This window comes from Neophocaena asiaeorientalis, unplaced genomic scaffold (assembly GCF_003031525.2).
Source record: "Neophocaena asiaeorientalis asiaeorientalis breed wild unplaced genomic scaffold, Neophocaena_asiaeorientalis_V1.1 scaffold248, whole genome shotgun sequence".
NCBI lineage: Eukaryota > Metazoa > Chordata > Mammalia > Artiodactyla > Phocoenidae > Neophocaena > Neophocaena asiaeorientalis.
This window is the reverse complement of record NW_020185320.1, coordinates 169,469-192,903: the sequence shown is the minus strand read 5'-3', so window position 1 is coordinate 192,903 and position 23,435 is coordinate 169,469. Positions and strand designations below refer to the sequence as shown.

The 23,435-nt window shown below is 39.0% G+C and overlaps 1 protein-coding gene across 6 annotated transcripts in view; it reads left to right on the top strand.

Moving 5' to 3' along the window:
- Positions 1 to 23,435, top strand: part of ORC3 (origin recognition complex subunit 3) — a 63,885-nt gene that overhangs the window by 34,067 nt on the left and 6,383 nt on the right. For 5 of the 6 annotated variants that reach the window (XM_024733696.1, XM_024733694.1, XM_024733699.1 and 2 more), the window contains 5 exons: positions 2,000 to 2,116; positions 2,989 to 3,068; positions 17,184 to 17,317; positions 20,060 to 20,142; positions 21,066 to 21,166. In XM_024733696.1, coding sequence (XP_024589464.1) covers positions 2,000 to 2,116; positions 2,989 to 3,068; positions 17,184 to 17,317; positions 20,060 to 20,142; positions 21,066 to 21,166 — 515 coding nt within the window. The remainder of the gene's footprint in view (positions 1 to 1,999; positions 2,117 to 2,988; positions 3,069 to 17,183; positions 17,318 to 20,059; positions 20,143 to 21,065; positions 21,167 to 23,435) is intronic. The other variant, XM_024733695.1, reaches the window with a different exon arrangement.

The following is a 23,435-nucleotide window of genomic DNA, read 5'->3' as shown; positions in this document are numbered from 1 at the left end:
GAAAAAGTTAAATTAGTCATTTGTGATGTTTTCTGCTGCAGCTGATAAGCACACAGATATATAACAGTGGAATCTTTCTTATATGGAGATTAGGTTCTAAAGTCAGCACATAAAGCAAAGATTTGGGATGGTCAAAATTATTCTTGAAAATCTCTTAGAAAGATATCACAGATCTTCTCTCAATTAAGTCCCATGTAGCCGGTTTTATTTCCAATGTTGGAACCAGAACTCCATTTCCTCACATGAAATAGTCTGCCATATTATAGGAATAAAACCAAACAAAATGTTTTTTAAATGCTAGCATTCCACTCAGCACGGGGATGTGATCCACATTCTGGGAGAAAACATGTTCGTATCCCTCCTCTCACACTTATTCTAGGGCGTATAGTTCTTGAGCGTGTGACATTGCCCATACTGTGTCAGGTATTTCTTTTCTCTCTACATACAAGTAAATTCAGTGAAGATGGCATTCATTTCTACTGTATCACCTAGTTATTTGTATTTACAGTTACTCCACAAAGCAAAAGTAATAGGTAGTGCATGAAGCAGCAAGAAGTATGGTTATTATTCAGTAATAGATTCCTTTTTCTCCAGAATATTGCCCCTGTTTAAAAGCTGTTTAATCACACATCAAGGCAAACAGTTAGTGGCTTTATGCAGTCTCTGTCATAGCTTACAGTGAAAATAGAATTAAAGTATACCTTGCCAGTGGTGGTTAAAATACCCTTTGTTATGATAGGAGACCTAGATTTTTGAAATTCCAACTAACTCGGATACTGGTGGGAAAACATTTTGATACTAAAAGCTTTTCCTTCATTTGCCCTATGCTTTCAGGTAATGGTCCATAGATCGCCGACCAAGGAATTGATTTCTGAGTTAGAGTTTAGGAAAATATATCAGATTTGTTGGTTTATATATGTTGGATTTGCTTGAATTTATTGATATCTGAGGTATTATTTTCTGCATGGTTGACCACTGAAAATAATGGGTATCTGCTAGATACTACTGAAAAAAAAGACAGCCCAGTAGTTAAAGTCCTTTATTTGACTTCTCATTGGAGAAAAAAATTTGAAGACCATGCCACAGATCATAATCCTCTTAAGAAAATGTTACAGAAATAAGCAGTGATAAAAGTATTTGAGGCCTGAAAGATGCTTGATAGGACGTAGTGTTTTAAAATCATTTCTAAACCATTTCAGAAGGTTCTAGAAAACATAATCACTTCCAACCACCCCCCGCCCCCAAGAAAAACCTTTTGAAACGGATTTGTGAGCTCAGTCATCCCATAGGTTTCTTAAGACACTATCTCCCATATCATACTTGTTGGATTCTAAATTATAAAGCTTGTTGGCTTCACATTGCTCTTTTTCACTTTTTTTTCCCCTTAGTTGGTAAAGTGACTAAACCAGTATTGGAGATTCCCAGCAAAAAGCAGGGGTTTACACCTGCAGTATTTCTCTACAGTCTCTCCTTCCCTTTCAAACACAACTTTACCAGGACTTTAAGAAAAGCATACATACATCTTAAGCGGAACCTCAGCAACCGTTAATTACATTGGTAGTGGGCGCTCTGGTGATCTCCTCACCCTTCTGATGCCAGTGAGGTAGAGGGTGATGGGCATACCTTGCTGTGGTACACACCAGGTGACTAGCGTGGGCAGGCGTTCCGCGGGTGCTCTTTTGCACACCTGTATTTTGGGGGCCAAGTTATTGTGGCAGTGCTGTAGGTAGGAGGAAATTAAATTACAATATTAATTTTGGTGTGTGTGAAATATCGCCAGACTTGACACTAAATACAAAATATCCAGCCTTTATCCTAGATTTTGTGTGCATTAAAAATTCTCAGGATTAAGGTTAATTTGCAATTCTGAATCTTCTCTCATCAGTTTTCTGGAAATTTTATATATATATATACCCATGAATTAGATTTTAGTATTTTATTCTTTTAATTGCTGGCTTACATATTTGTAATGTATTCTATGATTTTTTTTTTTTTTTAGGAGGAAACACAGTCATTACTAGAAAACCTGCATGTTTACCATACAAATTACTTCCTGGTTTTGAGATGTCTTCATCAGTTCACCTCTTCTCTTCCCAAGTACCCACTGGGTCGACAGGTAACCAGAACTTACTCATTTGGAATCTACAAAGTAGGAATATTAGTGGTTTTTTGCTTTGAGTTTGGTAGCATTCAGGCATCAGAATTTGAAATGGATCCAAATCTTGCAGTGAGTATGCAATCTAAATCCATTCCAGCTGTATACTTTACTCGTTATTGAAACAGTATTTTTTGTCTGATGGCCACAACTAGAAACAGCCACATGAATCCAAGTGGTGTTGCTTTCTCTCCAATGTACATGTGCTAAGGCATTTAAACTTGTTTTCTTTAACATTTCTTTGTTACTTATACTGAGAGAGTTGATCCTCCACTTTAGTGAAATGGAAAAAGGAATCTGTTTGAGACCATTTAATGGTTAACCTTGCATTACACCCAGAGCTAAAGGGAGGCAGTTTAAGAATTTGTTCCTTGCAAAATTATGCTCTGCTGGCCTTCGTGTCATAGCATAAACCTGTGAACCACCTGTCAAGTGAATAAAATGGAAGAATTCTGTATTCCTAAATCTTTGCATCCTTAACTCAAAAGGTTTAGAGAACAAATATAAATATGTAAGAATGACTTGTTTAAAAGACATTTTCTGCCATTAAACCTTTTTAGTAATCACATCATCATTTTAATAATTTTCCTATTGCAAAGTGACCGGTGATATCAGCCAATCCCAATATGGTCTCATTTTGCTTTCATGTGAACGGTGTTTTATGTAAATGCCTGATCCATGTGATGTATGCCAAGTCTGTTGTCATCTACAGAAAGTGGCTGTTTTTAATGACATTATTTTTTTTGACTTGACCATTTATGATTTTTCCAAATGTAGTGTGCAAACTTAGGAGATCACTTTTGATTCCTCACAAGTGTTCTGTTCACTTCCAGATCAGAGAGCTGTACTGCACGTGTTTAGAAAAGAATATACAGGATTCAGAGGAGTATGCATCGGCTTTGCAGCTGCTGAGGTAGTTTGTTTTTTTCCTTTTTTGTCTGCTCTAAGCCTGCCAATAAGTAACACCTGCCTCCAGAACTCTGCCTGCCAGGGAGTTTCATAAGTAGCCATGTTGTAGCTAATATTTGTACATGTCTTGAATTTATGTTTGTAGCTTATAGTGTTTTTAATGTAGCAACCATCCATTTCTTTGCTGGTTTTACCTTGTTTTTGAACTTTTGATTTTTTAAGTAAAATGAGTGTTTATTTAGAGAAATATTGACACTACACAGGGAGAACTTAGGTATGGATCATTTCCATCCAGCCAGCTTGCTGTCATGGTAGGGAAGGTGGTCATGGAAAGCAAGCTCACATGGCCCTGACCTGGTTGGGCAGAGGAGCAGCGTCACTGGGTGAAATGCATCCTGTGAAGGAGGCCACGGCTGATGCCTTCTCCCACCTGAGCTGGCTCTATCCACGTTAATTTAATATTGGCTAAGTCATAAATTATTTGTCTAATATTATATGAATAAATAAGATATCTTGGTGTTATCAGATATCAAAGATCACTTACTATCCCTGACAAATTTACCTTTTAAAGTTATAATTATTTGTTTTCCTTGGCTTTACTTCTTATATGTATGGTGACTTCTTAGTCTTTCATAAAAATAATGACCACGTGGCTAGTGAGAAAAGGGAAATCAAGTGGAGTTAAGTTTCTGAACACAGTCTTATAATTTTCTTCAGCGGATATAAATGCTTATATGAAAATATCATAAAGAAGTCTGAGAACTGAATATTTATTAAGTCTTGGCTTCCCCTGGGCCCACAAGAAAAGAACAGATGGGCACAGTAGGAGGAAAATTCACATTAAAAGCACTTTAAGTCTGGAGACCTAATAATACAAATGTTAGTAATCTAGCAGGTGCAGCTTAAGATAGGAAACGAATTTTATGCTATCTGGAAAAATAACTCCTCATGGAAACTAGATTGCCACTGAAAAGCTATGTTTTATTTCATTTTTTTAAATGCCAGTAACAGATTTCTATGTATTTATATACTTCAACTGGAATGTTTCTGAGACTTCTTTTGTTTTCTATTCAAGTCAACATACTTATCTCAAACACCCAGTTGATTCTTGCTGGGCTTCCTCTTTAACCTTCGTGATTAGTAATTGCCTTCCTTTTCCAGTTGGGTATTTCCAAATTTGCAGATTTCTTTGTCAGGGAGGGACTTGTTCTTCTCCTTCTGCATCTCCCTGGCACTGGCAATCTTGGGGTTCAAGTCAGGGATCAAGAATGCCAGTTCCAAATTAGGGTAAGGAAATGTGAGCAATAATAGTAATGGTATGCACTATTGAACAGTAGTAACCAGGGTTTATGAAGGCTTGCTGTGTGCCACGCTGTGTTGGGCACTTTCAGTACATTTTCCTGAGTAGTACTGAGTCTAATACTCAGTGCACATTTGTGGCAGACACTGTTAGCCACACTTTACAGCTGAGGAACCTGAAGCATAGAGAGGGTTTAAGTGATTTGCCTGAGATCTCATAGTTGTTGATGGAACCAGGATTCTAATCCAGGTCTGACTTCAAAGCTGTTATACTTTCCACTGTTCTTTGCTAAGCTCTAAAATAGGGATGTGGGGATCTGAGTAAAGCAGAAGCAGTGAACAGAAAGCAAAGTTTCAGTCATTTTGCTAAGCTGAGGTCAGAAACATAGGAATATTAAAAACACTAAGGATCAAATATACAATAGCTGCTACAGCAAGGGCAGGCAAGAGTCTGGGAACTATGAGAGAGAAAGGAATCTGGCAACCTCCAAATTGGAATTCTTCTTTTCCCCTTTGTACAGATTAGATGTGGAGAAAAAGTCAAGGACACTCATCAGTTTAGGCATTCTAAGTAGGAAATATCTGAATTTAGGAAACCAGACATTCTTGTCTTCTGTCGTCAAATAATTGAAGTCATAAGAGAAAATAAGGTTAAAATGATCACTGAATGTTACTTTGGAAAGAAAAACTAAGGTACTGTTAGAAACATAGTCTAGTAACATTTCCAATTTGAAATTTTTGTTAAGAAGTACTTTAATGGCAATATTTCTCTTGAAAAATCCATTTTATCTGGAAACTGACATGTTTAAATAACCATAGATCTACTTGTTGAAATATTTTTTGACCATTAAAAAGTACTTAATTCCTAACATTTGTGTGGAACCACAAAAGACCCTGAAGAACCAAAACAGTTTTGAGGAAGAACACAGGTGGAGGCATCATGCTTCCTGATTTCAGACTACATTCACAGAGCTATAGTAATCAAAACAGTATGATATTGGCATGAAAACAGACACATAGATGAATGGAGCAGAATAGAGAACCCAGAAGTAAACCCATCTTTACATAGGCAATTAATTTATGACAGAGGAGCCAAGAATATACAATGGGGAAAGGACAGTCTTCAATAAATGGTGTTGGGAAAACTGGACCACTATATTCCACCATACATAAAAATCAACTCAAAATGGGTTAAAGACTTGAACATGGAGTTGAAATCATAAAACTAGAAGAAAACATAAGTGGTAAGGTCCTTGGCATTGGTCTCGGCAGTGTTTTTTTGGCTTTGACACCAAAAGCAAAGGCAAAAAAGCAAAAGTAAACAAGTGGGACTACATCAAACTAAAAAGCTTCTGCCCAGTTAAAGAAACCATCAACAAAATGAAAAGGCATCCTACAGAATGGGAGAAAATATTTGTAAATCATATATCTGATGAGGGGTTAATATCTAAATTATATAGAGAACTCACACAACACAATAGAAAAAAAAATCTGATGAAAAAATGAGCAGAGGATATGAATAGACATTTCTCCGAAGAGGACATACAGATGGCCAACAGGTACATGAAAAGGTGCTAAACATCATTAATCATCAAGGAAATGCAAATCAAAACCACAATAAGATATTGCCTGTCAGAATGGCTATCATCAAAAAGACAAGAAATAACAAGTGTTGGACTTCCCTGGTGGCGCAGTAGTTAAGAATCTGCCTGCCAATGCAGGGGACACGGGTTCAAGCCCTGGTCCGGGAAGATCCCACATGCCGCGGAGCAACTAAGCCCGTGCGCCATAGCTACTGAGCCTGCGCTCTAGGGTGTGCGAGCCACAGCTACTGAGGCCACGTGCCGCAACTATTGAAGCCCGCACACCTAGAGCCCAAGCTCCGAAATGAGAAGCTATTGCAGTGAGAAGCCCGTGCACCACTACGAAGAGAAGCCCCTGCTCGCCACAACTAGAGAAAGCCAGTGCACAGCAACGAAGACCCAACAACGAAGACCCAACGCAGCCAAAAATAAATAGATCAATAATTTTTTTTTAAACAAACAGAAAAACAAGTGTTGATGAGGGTGTGGAGAAAAGGGAACCCTTGTACCCAGTTGTTCAGAATGTAAATTGGTGCAGCCACCATGGAAGACAGTGTGGAGCTTCCTCAAAAAATTAAAAATAGAGCTACTTTATGACCCAGCAATCCCACTTCTGGGTATTTATCAGAAGGAAACAAAAGCACTAACTCAAAAGGATATCTGTACCCCTATGTTTATTACAACATTGTTTACAATAGCCAAGACATGGAAGCAACCTAAGTGTCCATCAATGGATGAATGGGTAAGGAAGATGTGTGTGTATGTGTGTGTGTGTGTATTATTCAGAAATAAAAAGAAGGAAATCCTGCCATAACACTGAACTCATAGATACAGAGGACAGATTGGTGGTTGCCAGAGGTGGGGGGGTGGGCAAAATTGGTGGTGGTCAAAAGGTACAGACTTCCAGTTGTAAAATAAAGAAACCCTGGGAATGTAATGTACAGCAGGGTGACCGTAGTCAATATTGTATCGTGTATTTGAGAGTTGCTAAGAGAGTAGATCTTAAAAGTTCTCATCAAAAGAAACAAAAATTGTAACTACATGAGTTGACAGATGTTAACTAGACTTATTGTGGTGATCATTTCACAAAGTATACACGTATTGTATTGTATACCAGTAACTAATGTGTTATATGTCAGTTATATCTCAATTAAAAATATTTACAAGGAACTTGTAATAATGTTGAAAAATGTCAAGTATTCATGAGTGGAAAAAGAATTTTATATCACAGTTATTTAAAAATGTAGGCAGCAGACACTGATGTGTGGAGAGCATGCATTTTTCTTTTTTTTAACTTTTTTCTTTTTTGGCTGCGTCAGGTCTTCATTGTGGCACGTGGGGATCTTTGTTGTGGCACACGGGCTCTTTCTGTTGCGGTGCACGGGCTTCTCGCTAGCTGTGGTGTGTGGGCTTTCTCTCTCTAGTTGTGGCTCACGAGTTCCAGGGTACTTGGGCTCTGTAGTTGTGGCATGTGGGTTCCAGAGCGTGTGGGCTTTGTAGTTTGCCTCACGCAGGCTCTCTAGTTGAGGCACGTGGGCTCAGTGGTTGTGGCGCGTGGGCTCAGTTGCACCATGGCATGAGAGCATGCATTTATAATATGTCATAATCTGACATGAGTACAAGGGTCCTGCATGTCTTCCATAACCTTTGCTCTCTCAGTCAGCTCTTGGAGCATGAAGACCACATTCTTTTACACGATATGAGTTGGTTAATTTTCACTCAACTGCGTGTCATTATATAAGGGTATATTTAAGTTAAAACACCATTTGGGGACAGAACTTGGTAAAAATTACGCTAACTGAGCATTGAGCTGGGAGAGTGGCTTTTCCTCGTCAGGCATGAAAGACATTAAGAGGAAACATTGATCTGTTTTCTATTGGAGAAAATTTCTAGACAGCCACCTAAAAATCCAACACTAGACAGAGAATTTTTAAAATTTGAAAAACTGTGCTTCAGTAATAAGGTTTTATGGGTTGACAGAAATCATAAAGTCCTCAACTTATAGGCCCATGAGAGCTCAGCTGGACTGGAGCACACTGCCCTCTACCAGCAGTACCAGTGGAGCGCCACAGCAATGATTCTTAGATTGGGGGTAATGAAAAGTGTGCCCCTCTTCTTAGGAGAATTTACTGTGCCCCCCACCCTGTCAACTGAAAATCCCTCATCTAGAGTTATCCCATTGTTTTTCCCCAATAAGGAAACCAAAGCCAGAACCGTTGAGTGACTTTTCTGCAGTTGGCAGAGCTGGAATTTAAGTCCGAATCTTCAAACAAAGTTCAGTCAGTTTTTCAGCCCTATTCCAATTATTCGAGAGGTAGTATAAAAAGAAATTTATATGGGTTTGTGGCCAGTAGTCCATGATGAGAGCATACCCAAAATTTTATTTTATTATTTTTATTTATTTTTGTTTTGTTTTTGCGGTATGCGGGCCTCTCACTGTTGCGGCCTCTCCTGTTGTGGAGCACAGGCTCCGGACGCGCAGGCTCAGCGGCCATGGCTCACGGGCCCCCACTGTGCCACCAGGGAAGCCCCCCACATTTTAAAATGAGCCAGCAGAGCAAGCTTCTGTGGCCTCAGACCCCCTCCCATCTTGACACTAGTCATCTTGGCACAGTGTGCAGGCATGCATATGAAAGGAGCCACAGTGTCTAGTCTGCTTATCCCAAGAGCAACCTTATGAGCTTGCCATAGAAACACATTTGTAAATTGAAGTTGAGTGATAGCTGAGGGAATTTACTTTAGGCTGAAAGAGATTATTCTAATTCCTGAATAAGGCTTTTGAGTTAAACAGTAATATATTAGCAGGTCAGCTCAGCTTTCATTGAGTTAAAAAAACATGACTCAAGTAATAATATTAACATTTGATCACTTTAGCTTAGTTCAAAGAGGCTAGAGATTTAGAGTCTAAATAATGCATTGTTTCCTGACTTTGCAGATCAAATTTTGATGATATTTAAAGATCTTGTTATGAAAAATGACACAGCTCCACAGTATATGAGGTGCTTCCTAAATAGCAATAATCTAACTTTTGATGATCAAGATTTATCCATGCGGAAGCTATGTGAGACTTCACCACTAAAATATGATTTCTTTTAGAACAGGGATTGCTAATCCTGAATTTGCATCATATCAGGCCCGCCACAATTTTCTGTGTGCTGGTGGTACAATCAAACAGCTGAATTGTTGAAGCTCATTTTAAAGCAGAAGATACTGAGTGGCACTGTTTTTGGAGTAATGGTTTTCAGGCTTTAGTGTACATAAGAATCAGTTGAGGTATTAAATGTATAGATTTCTACCCTCTCCACAAAGATTCTGATCTGACTGCTGGGCGCTTGGGTGTGGTGGTCAGCAGGAATCTGCATTTAAGAAGCACTTCACCACATTTGGACAGGTGGTCTAAGGACCACACTTTGAGAAACGCTGTTCTAGAAAATAAAGGGGAATAAAAAAGGGGTACAAAATTGAGGGGAAAAAATGAAGCCATCAAAGAAAAAGAAGCTGGATGGCTTTAGGCAGTTGATCTCAAATTAGTTCCAAAACTAGACTAAGGTATTCCACTGCTACTAGTGAACAATGGTTTTTATCTCAATAAACAGAAACAAGATCTGCATTTGTATTTTGTTTTTCTTTATTAAAAATTTAGTGTGTACTGCCACTTTTTTGCTAGTAAAATGAACAGGTAGCTAAGAAATATTAATTTAAAAAAATCAGAAATTGCTGATCAAACTGAGTTTGACAACTTTATTTCTTCTGAACTCAGGATTGTACTTTCGTAGTACATCAGTAAAATAGGTATATATTTTATGTTTCTAAAGTTGTCTCTAACCATATGGTAGAGTTAACTTGATTCATTTTGACATACTAAAAAGAGCATGGTGTTCCACAAAGGGCCCCGTGACTTTCAGGTGCTCCCCTACATGAGCCAATTTGAAAATAGAGAAATTATTCTTCACATTAGGTCATGAAATTCTTTTTCAGTGCATGGCCATTGCCTTGTTCATCGATTAAAAAAAATGTTTTTTTAATACTTGATACGTGGAGTCACTGACTGATGACAAAGATGACACAGTGTGGGGTCCTTACCCACACTGAATTTTGGCCAAGTGGGAGATTAAGGTGGGTAAGTAGACAGGCAGGTAGAATACAGAGTAATAAGTGCTGTGCTGGGTGAGGTCTAGGGCACTAAGGAACTAATAGATTGGACAGTTAACCTCTGTTTGGGAGGTCGAACAGTTTCTTGGAGGAAGTGGCGTCTGATATGAAATATCAAGGTTTAAAGGAATTATGCATATTTTTGGTTTCTATTTCACTTGTTAGGATCATATGTGATTACTTTGTTGTGTTGTCTTGGAAGAAGACAATCTCTGTGAATGTTTCTTTTGTAAGCCTTTTTGTTTTGCTTTCTTCTAGTCTTTGTTGATATATTTGCAGGTTTGAGTGTTTGAATATTTTTTGAAGCTGTTTTATACTGGTAGTATCTGTTTAGAACTTGAGAACTTATTATTCGGAAGATGTTTGCATTAGCCGTGGATTGGCCAGTTTCTCCTTCTAGCCTGTTCTCAATCAGATGTTTATATAATCAGTACTTAACCAGAAGTTGTTGCCTTTCTGCATGATGAAGCAGAACACTCATTGCCCTGCAGGATGATTGCTTTTAAATGGTTGCTAAATGATTCTCTTTCTGTCTTCGTTAAGGAAACTTTTTTTAAAAATAACCTATAAAGCTTTCAACACATGAAGTATCACAGTCTGTTTTGAACCATTTACACAAAAGTGATATAATCACTTAATCATGTTGGTTAAAGATAATAGCTTTTTCAGCATTAATGAAACGTGTCTTAGTTGTGTTTGTTTTTCCTTTCTCTTTAAAGTAGTCCAGCGTGCTGGCTTTCAGACGTTTAGACTTTGGTACAGTTTGTTCTCTGTATCTGCAGGTTCCACATCCATGGATTCAACCAACCACAGATTGAAAATATTAAAAAAAAAAAATTCCAAGAAGTTCTAAAAAGCAGGGAAAAAAAGCATGTGAATTTGCTACGCACTGGCAACTATTTACATAGTATTTATATTGTATTTACAATTATGTGCATAGCATTTACACTGTATTAGATATTATAAGTAATCTAGAGATGATTTAAAGTATCTGGGAGGATATGCGTAGGTTATGTGCAAATATTATGCCATTTAATGTAAGGGACTTGAGCATCCTCGGATATTTGTATCTTCAGGGGTCCTGGAACCGATCCCACATAGATACCGCGGGACAACTATTTACTTTTCAATTTTATTCTGTTTCTTTTAAAGTAAATGCTAGATGGAATCCACCAAAATTTGAAAGCATTGTCACACTATCTCCAGTTTCTCTCCTCTCTTCTCTCTTTAGCTGATTTGGTTTTTCCACTCTAGCAATATACTTTGATCAAGGTCACCGGCAACCCTCATGTTGCTAAATGTTTTTAGTTATCAATTCTGTCTTCATTTGCATTAACCTGTTATCAGCATCTAACACAGTTCATCACTGTTTCCTTAATGACTTGTAGGGCCTAGATTCTCTTGGTTTTCCTCTTACCTCAGTGCATGTTCCTCCCCCTCAGTCTTCTTTGGTAATTTCTCATCTCCCTGACATCCTAACATTACAGTGCCCCAGGGCTTAATCAAGAGCCCACACTTTTCTCCTGAGTGCCAGACTCTTATGTCCATCTACCTGTTGACACCTCCACTTGGATATCTGATATACAGCTCATAGTTAACATGTTCAAAATTGAATGCCTGATCTTCCCCTGAAACCTAGAATCTTCCTGCAGTCTCCCTATCCTTCCAGTTGTTCAAAGCCAAAAACTTGGGTACTGCCTTCAAAATATTTCAAGAACCAAACCTCTTCTTGCCACCTTCCCTCACTGGTACCACCATTGTCCAAGGCACCATCACCTCTCATCTGGATTATTGCCATCACCTCCTAACTGGCTTCCTTGCTTCCACATATGCTTCCTTACAGGTTTTTCTCAAAATAGCGGTCAAAATAATCCTATTAAAATACGTCAGATAATGTCACTCCTTTGCTCAAAACTCCCGTTTTCACTCAGGGTAAAACCACCATCTATACAATGACCATACATGATCTAGCCCTTCATTCCCTCTCTCTGATTTCATTTCCTACCACTCGGTCTCGACTTCCACTTGTGTAACCTCAGCCTCCTTGTTTTTTTGCACAGGCCAGACATATACCCACCGTAGGGCCTTTGCATGCATTGTTTTCTCTCAGGAAAAGTTTTTCTCCTACATTCTTGTATGGCTCTCTTACCTCCTTCACATGTTTGATCAAATGTCATCTCAGTGAGGTCTAATAACTATTTTAAAATTGAAACCTACCTGCCCTCAAACCCTCCCCCCCAACTCTGCTCAATATTTTTCCATAATACCAATTTTTAACATATATAGTAATATGAGATAGTGTTTGTTATCTCTGCACCACCCCCCAGCCCAGCTAGAATGTCAGTTTCATGAGGACAGGGTTTCTTTGTTTTGTTTGGTTTTTTTCCCCCGGTACGCGGGCCTCTCACTGTTGTGGCCTCTCCCGTTGCGGAGCACAGGCTCCGGACGCGCAGGCTCAGCAGCCATGGCTCAGCAGCCATGGCTCACGGGCCCAAGCCGCTCCGCGGCACGTGGGATCTTCCCGGACCGGGGCACGAACCTGTGTCCCCTGCACCGGCAGGCAGACTCTCAACCACTGCGCCACCAGGGAAGCCCAGGACAGGGTTTTTTGATTCACTGAGGTGTATATTAAATGCCCAGAACCATGCCTGGTATTAGTAAGTATTCAGTAAATGTTTATTGAATGACTGACTGACTGAATGGTTTCTTGACTAATAATGGTTGAAACCCATTTTGAAAACCCAGTTTGAAAAATGCTGGTCTGGTGGCTAGACTCAATCCTAATTTTCTTCTTTTTTTTGGCTGCATTCGGTTTTCGTTGCTGCGCATGGGCTTTCTCTAGTTGCGGCGAGCGGGGGCTACTCTTCCTTGCGGTGTGCGGGCTTCTTATTGCGGTGGCTTCTCTTGTTGGGGAGCACGGGCTCTAGGTGTGCAGGCTCCACCAGTTGTGGCACATGGGCTCAGTAGTTGTGGCTCGTGGTCTCTAGAGTGCAGGCTCAGTAGTTGTGGCACATGGGCTTTTTTGCTCCGTGGCACGTGGGATCTTCCCGGACCAGGGCTCGAACCCATGTCCCCTGCATTGGCAGGCAGATTCTTAACCACTGTGCCACCAGGAAAGCCCCTCAATCCTTAATTTTCTATTTGGGCTGCTATATGTAACAAACTTTGGGGGGATAAAATTAATTTTTATTTTTTAGTCATTTTTAGTTAATTTTGTTCAGTTAGGTGTGGTTTGTCCAAAGTGCTTGCTGGAGTCACTCTAACAGTAATCTAAATGAAAACATACCAGTACTTTTCTGACATTACCCCTTGTGTTATATAACTTTGAAAGCCAGTCATCCACTGTTGGCAGTTTGTACTTTCAGATTTTTTTTGCAGGCACAAACATATATTAAATCATACTATACAGTGTTCCACAATTTGCATTTTTTTGGTTTTTTGGATTTGTCTGATTGGTTTTTGTCATGGTAGTTATTTGTTTTGCTCCTAATATTCTACCATGGACATTGTGTCTTGAGATGCACTATAAGATCATCGGTAAGAGCACGGATGCCCAGCCAGACTGGGTTCAAATCCCAGCTTTGCCAACCAGACTCTGGGCAAGTTACTTGAGTCTTCTGTGCCTCTGTTTTCTCATCTCTTAACATGGCAATAATAATAGTATCTCATCATACAGTGTTGTGGAGATAAAATGATGCCTGGTTTACATACCTGTGCATAGAAATATTAGCTGTCATCACTTGTATTACTTCATTATTTATCCCCACTATGTAGTATCCCTTGTTTTGAAAGTGTAACATTTTAATTAGTCCCTTGTTTGATATATGTTTAGGTTGTTTCTAATTCTCTATTGTTACAAATAGTAATCACTGAGGGTGAGTTTGTGTTTGCACGTTAGTATATTTATTTCCACAAAATAAGTACATAGACTTTCTGAGTCTAAAATATAAACACTATTGTACACTTGCACCAACAATGTATCAGTATTTATTTCCCTATACTCTTGCTGATGCTGGATGTTACCAGACTTAAATAGTTTTCTTTTTTTCTTCTAGTAGTTCATGATTGATGGACTGGTTCTTTCCCCTCCCCAACATTTTTATTCTTTCTGAAATATATTGAGGTAATGATCTGTTTTTTTCAAACTAGTTATTTCCAATACTCCCCATCTCTTCCCCACTGATTTGAAGTGGTACCTTTGTGTCATGTACAAAATTCTCATATATACCTTGATCTCTTTCTAGACTCTTATTTCCTTCTATCGTCCTGTCTATTCCTATACAAAGTACCATCTGATTTTAATCACTGTAGCGTATACCTTTTGATATATTAATAGCCCCACTCACTACATACACTCAAGTATACACACTTTGTTCCTGTTTTAGGAACAATTATTTTTCCAGATTAATTTCAGAGTGATTTTTTTTGGCTTTTAAAAAATGCCCACTGGAATTTTGTTTCAAAAAGTATTAAATTTTGGATTCATTTGGAGTGAATTTATATCTTTACAGTATTGAGAGTTAGAACTTAAATGTCTATTCAGGGCTTTCATTTTTTTGCTATGTCTTACACGTTTGTCATAATATTCTATAGTTTTTGTTTGTTTGTTTGTTTGTTTTGCGGTACACGGGCCTCTCACTGTTGTGGCCTCTCCCGTTGCAGAGCACAGGCTCCGGACACGCAGGCTTAGCGGCCATGGCTTACAGGCCCAGCCGCTCCGAGGCATGTGGGATCTTCCCGGACCGGGGCACGAACCTGTGTCCCCTGCATCGGCAGTGCATCGGCAGGCGGACTCTCAACCGCTGCGCCACCAGGGAAGCCCTATTCTATAGTTTTTGTTGCCATTTTGAACATGCTCTTTTTTCCATAGTTTAATGTTAAGACATTGATTACATGTAAATGTAAGGTATTGACGTGTGTGTACATATACACACATATGTATTTGCCTTATATGCACCCACCCTTTTTACACTCTTTAATACTTCTGTAGCTTTCTTAGACTTTCTAACCTTACTGTTGTATCCTGTGCAAATAATAAATTTCATCTTCCTTTCTGATGTTTGTACCACTTGCTTCATTTTTATTGTTGTAGAATAGATTCCAGAATGATGCTGAATAATAGTGATGATAGCAGGCATCTTTGTTAGTTCTTTGTGTAAATATATATAATTTAATTGAAAAATTTCAATTAATGACTTTATTGGGTTCACATTATTTGCTCTAATCAACCTTACTTCAAGTCTTGTTTTATATTAAACCTGAGAGTACTTGGGAACATATAAGGTCTTTTGTTACTTTGGAAACAATAAGAACATAGTCTTTGGCTAAGAATAAAAAGAGTAATAACTGTCTGAATCCCTGGAAGTTTATACCTGAGATGAAAGAGCTACCCCTTCCAATCAAATGCCACGTTAAAAATTATGACTGGTAAAGTTAGATTTCAAAATTATGTGATATAATGCCATTTTTTATTGCATCCTGAAAATGAATAATAGGCTGGGCTTTGCCCTCCTCAATATTCAGTTCTGTAAGCTGCAAAGAGATGTGAGGTGTGGCTGCCAGTGGCCTGGGGAGCTAGTCCTCAGGGTGCTGCTCTTGCAGGTTAGACCTCCTCTAGCGTTTCCTCAGCCTCTGCCCTTACAACAAGCCAGTGCCCGGGATTCCTTGGAGCCTGGAAATGCTGATCTAGTCTGAGTAGGGCTTAAGTTCGCGTATGACAGATTGTTCAACCGTATCTGACTTTGAGTTAACTCTCTTCTCTTAATAGTTTGACTACATCCGGGCAATAGAAAGCCAGAAATTTAAAATAATCTCAAATGTAATCAAGAATTAAATGTGTTGGCTTCATTGTCTTTGACATGTTTGTTAGCTGCCCTTCATTCACAGATAAAGATTACACTTTGGATAATTATTTCATTGTTGTAGAAAGAGGAAGAGAAGCTTTTATATTCTTAAAACTAGGGAAAAGTTTACGTTTTTGTCCACCCCTGCCAGTTTCTGTATTTATTGGTTGTGTGACTGTTTTGTTCGTTTGCTTTTGTTCTGGGTCTTTTGTTTTTGGTTTGGGTTTAAATTTTAGTTGAAGTAACCAGCTTAATTTTGAGGTAATCATAGTCTACTTAGCTTCATTTTTTTCTCTAACTTAGTAATAATAGTATTTTCCCCAAATTTTTTACTATGAAAAATGTCAAACATAAGATAGTTTTCTTACAGAATGACCCATATTCTGGGTTTGGCCGATTGTTTTCTTTCATGATTAATGTAAGAACTTTTAATCATTGTACTTTCATCTGTTACTGAATATGATCTTAGGGGAGAGATCCTATAAGTAATGACCCTGAAAACAGGATCTTAATTTTAGAATATCTGTGTTCATTTTCCATGTCTAACAAAGATTTCCTCTGTGGCCTTGAAGGAATTACAGAATCATTCTACCTATGCTATACAGAACAAGGAGAATTGCCTACTAGTTTTAAAGTTCAGTGGATTTACTGATTGGTGTTAACAAAGCCCATAGAAGATATAAAGCCTAGCTAAAATAATAAAGAAATCACTGATAATACTTTTTTGGTCATTTCAAACAGGTTTCATTTAGCATGAGCGTTACATCCTCAGTTTCTTGTCTCTTATTTATGTTTAGATCTGAAGGAAAGGGAAACTAACCTTAAATGCCTGCTGTGTGGTAAAAGCACTGTGCTCATTCAAATGCATCTTCTCATTGAATTCTTAAGCTTCCATCTGCCTTGTGAAATAGGTGAGTTCCTATTTCCATTTCACAGGCAAGGAAGCTGAAGATCAAAGATGTTTAGTAAAGTGTTCTATGTTACAAACATAGTAAGTGCCGGAACCAGGCTATGAACCCAGATTGTAAACTTTCCAAGTTGAGCTTTATCATGAGAACTCTTCTGAATACTTCTGAATATCACATACATTGAGGAAAGTCTCCCCCAAAAAAGTTGGTAGCTACCAATGAAGCATTTTATACCATCTTCTTCTGACCAGAAACATTTAAAATGTAGACAGTGTTTTTTAAATACATGAATTTTCCAGTTATATTACATCTCCTGTCACTGATTCTGTTCTAGGATGTTGGCAAAGGATGAACTGATGGCCATGCTTCAGAAATGTTTCAAGGTTTTTAAGTCCTCTTCTGAAAAGCAGCTTGGCAACACAGCAAAGAGAATAGAGGAGTTCCTGGCCCAGTTTCAGAGCCTCGATGGTGAGAATATAATATCTGGCCAATTCTACTGGCTGTGACAGTCATTTAACTATAAAATAACATGGAAAACCACACGTTCTGATGTGTTGAGAGATGAAGAGGTAACGTAGTTTGTGATCAGTCAGTATACCAAGCCTCAGAATAGCACAACGTGACAACTAAGCCAAATGGTTCTCTTCCAGATTTGGTTTAAACAATGAAAACTATCAAATGGACAGGAAAGAAATTTCTTTCTCCAGATGGACAGTTTTGAGGACTTACCTCAGGGGAGAAAACAAAAAGGGCAGCAAAAAGAAATCAAAACGATTGGAGAGAGTAGCAGGGCATCATAATTAAGGACTCCTTTTAGATGTTTTTCTTAAGCATTTCATCAAGTTCTTTATAGATTTCAAAAACACTGCATAAATTATTTGTAAGCCTGAAAATTAATAGCTGTGAACTGCTTTCACAGCAGTGAGGCTCATTGGCATGCTGATTACCAAAATATGCATGAGGTTTGCTTCAATCAGGTTTACAAAGCTTGAATCTTTCAGTCCTCAATGAACTGCGGCAGCCTGGCATTCCTCAGTGTTGGAGGAGGGCACAGTTTCCTTTACCTTGCGTGACCTGCACAGGATTCGCTGTGTTTGCGGAACGCTGGGATGCCTGCTTGTGCACAGGCAGCCTGTTCAGCACTCCGATGCTCCAGGACGTCTTTGTTCTGAGGGGGCTCAGTGGATTGATACTGATGTTTAACTTTTCATGGGCTCTTCCCTTGCTCTGTTTCTAGCACCAAAGTATAGTACTCCTTCAGCAAAACAAGCAAAATGACTGTGCACTTCTTATTTTCCCCTATTGAGGGAAATTTTTAATGGGGTCTGGGGAAAAGAGGCAACTTGGTGTATAAGCACACGGAGCGAACCAAGGCATGGTGAAAACATTGCACTTGGAATGTTCTTATCAATCCTTTCTGTGTTTGGCAAGTGTCCCTTTCTCTTTAAATCCTTTAGATTTAGGAAACGTCTTTTGCTGAATCCCTCCCTCTCTCTCCATAGCTGCAGCGCTAGGCCCCATGAGTGCTGAGCCAGTGCAAGATGAAAGAGCCAGCCTACTTGACTGGCAGGGCATGAGCGTGAGGAATTGCCACCCCATGGTACCAGGGGCTCCCTCCAGATCACGCGCAGGCATTATTGCTCTGCAGTGCATTTGCAGGACAAGTGAGCCGAACCATTTTCAAATCATAAACATTTTAAAGGGCTGGAAATTGGTATCATAGAGATTATTGAGTCCAGCTGCAACAGAAACTAAAGCCCAGGAAGAGGAAGGAGCTTGCTTGAGATCTCGTAGCTAGCTAGGGTAGTACCCATCCTGGAGCCCATCTCTTTCTTAATCACCAGCTTATTGTTTTTTTTCTCACGGATTCACAGTCGCCACCTAGTTAGGGTCACTGGGACAGTGAGGGGCCGCCCTTAAGGATATAAACAGGGTAAAAGACTTAGAAGAATATAAGATAAATTAGGTAAATTTCAATCTTTTACAAAATCAGACTCAGGGATTTTTGTAAAATGAAACTGCAGATATTATAATAATTTTAATTAGAGTTCATGTAACATAAGCTAGTGAACAAATCCTGTGATGTGCTAATATTAAATAAAGGAACACAGCTTTTAGAAATGGGAAGGTTGGTATTTAAGATGATTAACTGTCTGAAGAATAAAGAATTTTGTAAGTTGAAGCAAAACGAGTGTCTTGAATAAATGTACTTTCTGTTTTCAAAAGTGGCACATTATTAATAATAAAGGGAAATTAACCCCACCCTCCCATATTGGACAGGCGTACAGTTTGACTGTATGCTATCTCTAGTTCCTTGACAGTTATTACACATTACAGTTTAGGTTTAAAATTACATTTGGAGGGTTAAGTAGATCAGAGTGTCATATCAGATTTATTTTTAAGGCTCTGCTACATGTTAATGAAATGGGACAGAGAATTTATTAGATATTTTAACCTTAAAGCATATCTTTCTTGAACCAAGATTTATCAATAGCTAAAAAGAAATTTATTCTTCGAGAACAAGGCAGATTCTCCGGCTGCATCCCTGTCTTAGGTTTGGCCAAATAAGCCATGTGAGTGTGAGGTTCCTAAAACCTGCCCTGCACCAGGGAGAGGCTGTTAGAACCTCATGTTCTCTGGAAACACAACTACACCTTTTACTAGATACGGTTTTCTGTTTCCTTTGCTAAAGAACCATGATGCAGTTTGTATTTCAGTAGATTATTTCAAAACTTATACGCACTACCGACTTCAGACTTAAATAGCATGTCAAATATAGAGAATGGGAAGATCCAGGCCAAGTTTGCCAGGGTGTAGGTTTGTATTGTTTACATCAATCATGGCATAATCAAAGGACCATAATTTAAATTTGTTTGTTTTTTAAAAGCTATTTATAATGGCACAAAGATTTGGAGATTTTTTTTTCCTATTGGTTTGAGGGGATTTGTTTGTATTTTGTTTTGTTCTCACTGTTGGTCACATTTTTAAAATTCAGTAGCTGGTTTCTTTGAAGACCTCTCTGCAGCATAACTTATGTAATATTTATTGACCTTCAGCTTCTGGAAGAAATCATTTATGTGATGGAACCTTGATCCCCTGCCACATTAAAAAAAGAAATGGATGAAACTTTATTTCCCTTGGAGTAGTAGAAATGTTTGTTCTCTTAAATGGATTTACCCAAGCTGCTGTATGTTGGTTTTGTATTAAAAGCAGAAGCCAAAGAAGAAGAAGAAGATACTTCTGAGTCACAGTCAAAGGGACTTCAGAAGACAGACCTCTATCATCTTCAGAAGGTCAGAGCACTTTCTTATCCTTCCAGCCACATCCCCTGATGTTCCCGTGTGCTCTAGATTAGCTCTGCCTGGATGTTTTTGTTTTCATTTTTAAACCACAACTAGGAACAAAGCAGACTTTGTAACTCACTTATAAATTGAACATCCAGTTTATCCCACTGCTATCCTCATTCTCCATGTAGAAGTTGGCGGAAACTGTTCCGATAGCCTCAGAGAGAAAGAGAATTAACTAGTAATAAGGGAAAATGGAAACCTGGTTGCAAAAAGGAATCTGATTATTTATCTGATGTATTTGTTTTTCAGTTTGATCAAATTGAGAGGTTCAGAAGAAACTCTTTAGTTTTAGATATTTTTCTTGATTTTTTTAAAGAAATGCATATTGAGTATAGAGCAGAAATTGAGCCACAGTTTGTCTAGTGTAGCCTTTTTCAGATAGTTCTAACTTTAGGATCTTGGTTGTCAAAGTAAAGAACCTTCTGTAAACCATGATACCAAGTTATGAGAAACGTAGAATAAAATATCAATCTAAGCAAACCAAAGCATATGGAATCTATCCTGTTAGCATGGCAAAGAGCACGCGTTTTCTCCTCTTCTTGGAAGTCCTTTTCTCAAATGAATTAGTGGCTTGTGGCTTGTGAGCGCTCTGCCCTATAACTTAGTAGCGACATAAGCTGCCCTTCTCGTCTTTCTCTGAAAAGTCACTTTATATTTTTTGAAGCAAAATACCTAGGAGGAGAGATTCTTCCCAGTCCTGAAAAATAAAAGATAAATATAACCCCTACTGATCTGGTTCTTTTTCTGTACATTCTGTCATATGGAAAGGGCATCAGCTGCCTCTGCCTGAGCAACAGGGCTGCCCTCTGAGGGGCTTTCTGTCTCAGAATCACCAGAAACAGAACAAGGTGTGTTTCTTTTATCCATAGTCATTATTGGAAATGAAGGAGTTAAGAAGAGCAAGTAAGAGGCAGACCAAGTTTGAAGTCCTCAGAGAACAGCTTGTGAGCTTCATCGACAGTCTGGCGCGGTGAGTCTGTTGTTGCTTTTCAGAGCTAAAAATCAGGCTATTTGCCCAAATAACACTGGTGTGATAGCTGTCCGCAGCCAGTCCGGGACACTTCTGGGTTAGGCTTTTTGCTCCTCGAGGCCCTCCGTCCAGCGCAGACTTGTAATTTTTATTCCTTTCCCATCCTTATTAAGGTGGCTCAGCAGATGGCTTAGTTCATTCTTTTACTGCCAGTTCAAGAACACAGGTTTAAATTTGATGTAGATCATTAGGCCTGGGCTGGGGTGGGGATGGAAACAGAAAAGTGAGTGTTTTCCCCCTAGTAGCAGAGTGTTTGCCTTACACTTAATCCTTGCTCTGTCTTTGCTCAGAATATGCTGGATCTGGGCCAAACCCAGAAAACAGCCCAGCCCAGCTGTAATACCCTATTTTATCCTGAGTAAAGGGTTTCTAATTCTGAGGGATACCAGTGTAACTCTGGATCATGTCAGCACAGACGCATGGTGAGCAGGGTACTCAGAGTCAGTTTAGAAGTCCACCAGTCCTACCTGTATTTTAAGGTGATTCCTTTTTTGGGAAACCCAGATCATTCTGATATTTGGATTTCCCAAAAGCCAGCTCTGTGTAGCTCTTTAAAATCACATACCTCACCTGCAGGTGGGACATGCCATATAGGAGAAAAATGAGAGGTCTGAAAAATAAAATGATTTAATAGTTAAATAGGGAAAAAACTGTTCTTTGTCATTGCTTATTCTGTTTTTTAATGGCAATTCAAACTCAGCAGCAGGCTAGGCACTGACTAGAATCAAGTACTAAAAAAAAAAGCAGCTCAGTTATTGAAGACAAAGAGTGGTTTTCTGATAAATTGCCTGTCCTTCTTGAAAGTGAAGAGTTCCATTTTCCAGGACAGTTTTGGGGCAGAGTCATTGTTCCTGGTCACTGGGGAGAAATTACTAATGTCAGGACAGAGGTCGAAACGATCAACCAAGTATGACAAAAGGAAGGTTAAAGTGAGAGAAATGGGTCACATAAAAGTGACACAGTGCAATTCTAAAGTGACCTACTGGCTAGAAATGACCTTGGAAAACTCATAGAATTAACCTTGCTGTACTGGGCCTTCCTGTTCTTGTAGTTTCTAGCCCCAAGTTCCTGGTTTTTCCCTTTTACCAAGTTGAGACCATTGTAGTTGCTAAAAATGATTTTACAGTATAATTTGGCATAATTTATAGGTCAAATGTCATGTTCCTTTCTGCATTCCCACAAATCCCAAATTGTAGGGTTGGAAGCCAACCAACCATTCCCCCTTTGTGATCTTTGACCTAATATGCCTGACTTTTCACCTTCCTGAGCAGTTATTGAAATAAAGCTGGGCATGATTGAAATGTGTTGTATTGTGAAATCACAACAATTTCCATACTAGGATTTACTATCTTTACCGAGCTTGAGTGTCCCAGCAGGGAAGAGATGAGGACTGTAGTATGTTAGAGCTAAATGGGACCTGAGGACTCATGTGGCAGCTAAAGCCCAGAGAGAGGTTGCGACTTTTGGAAAGTCACATAGTTAGTCCCAGTCTGCTGACATCTTTCAGAAGGCCCGCTCTCTTTCCCCACACAGTCCGCAAAGACCACACCACAGATGTTTGAACAGAGCTTGGAGTTCTGGAGAAAAGCGGCCCTTGAAAGATCACTATAAGCAACAGACTCCAGGAAGTAGAGTTCCCCGTACACCACAAGCAGCTCTTGCCGAAACTACTGAGAAATGAGAATAAGTTGCCGCTTTCTAAGTTACTGTTTTCACCAAAGTACAAGCTTCAACCTTGTAGCCCTTGTGGATACTAAGTGGTCCTACCAGCTCCCCCCAGACCACCGCCTCTTTTGCTTGTGGACTCTGCTCTGAGTCTAAAATGAGCGTCATGCAGTGCTCCAGTGCCAGACTCACTGCTGATGTCCGTGCCAGTCTCCACATTTGGAGTTGGATAAAAATTCTAATATACGATGATCTTTTGTCAGTATTTTTCAACTAACATAGCCCAGTAGAAACAAAGTACAGGCAAGTATTTAGACTCTGGAGGTTCTTTGAGGATATCTGAAAAGGTCATTTGCCTTGAGAATTATCTGAATCTCTAAAAATTAAATAAAGATGTTAAAAAGGGAGAGGACAAATATGAGACAATTTTTTTCTGAAATTGACTCTTATCTGGTTGCCTTAGATTTCCAGTCCTTATTACAGAGCAAGGACTCCAACGTGAACTTTTAATGACCATTATGTATAATGATTGGGGAGAAAACAG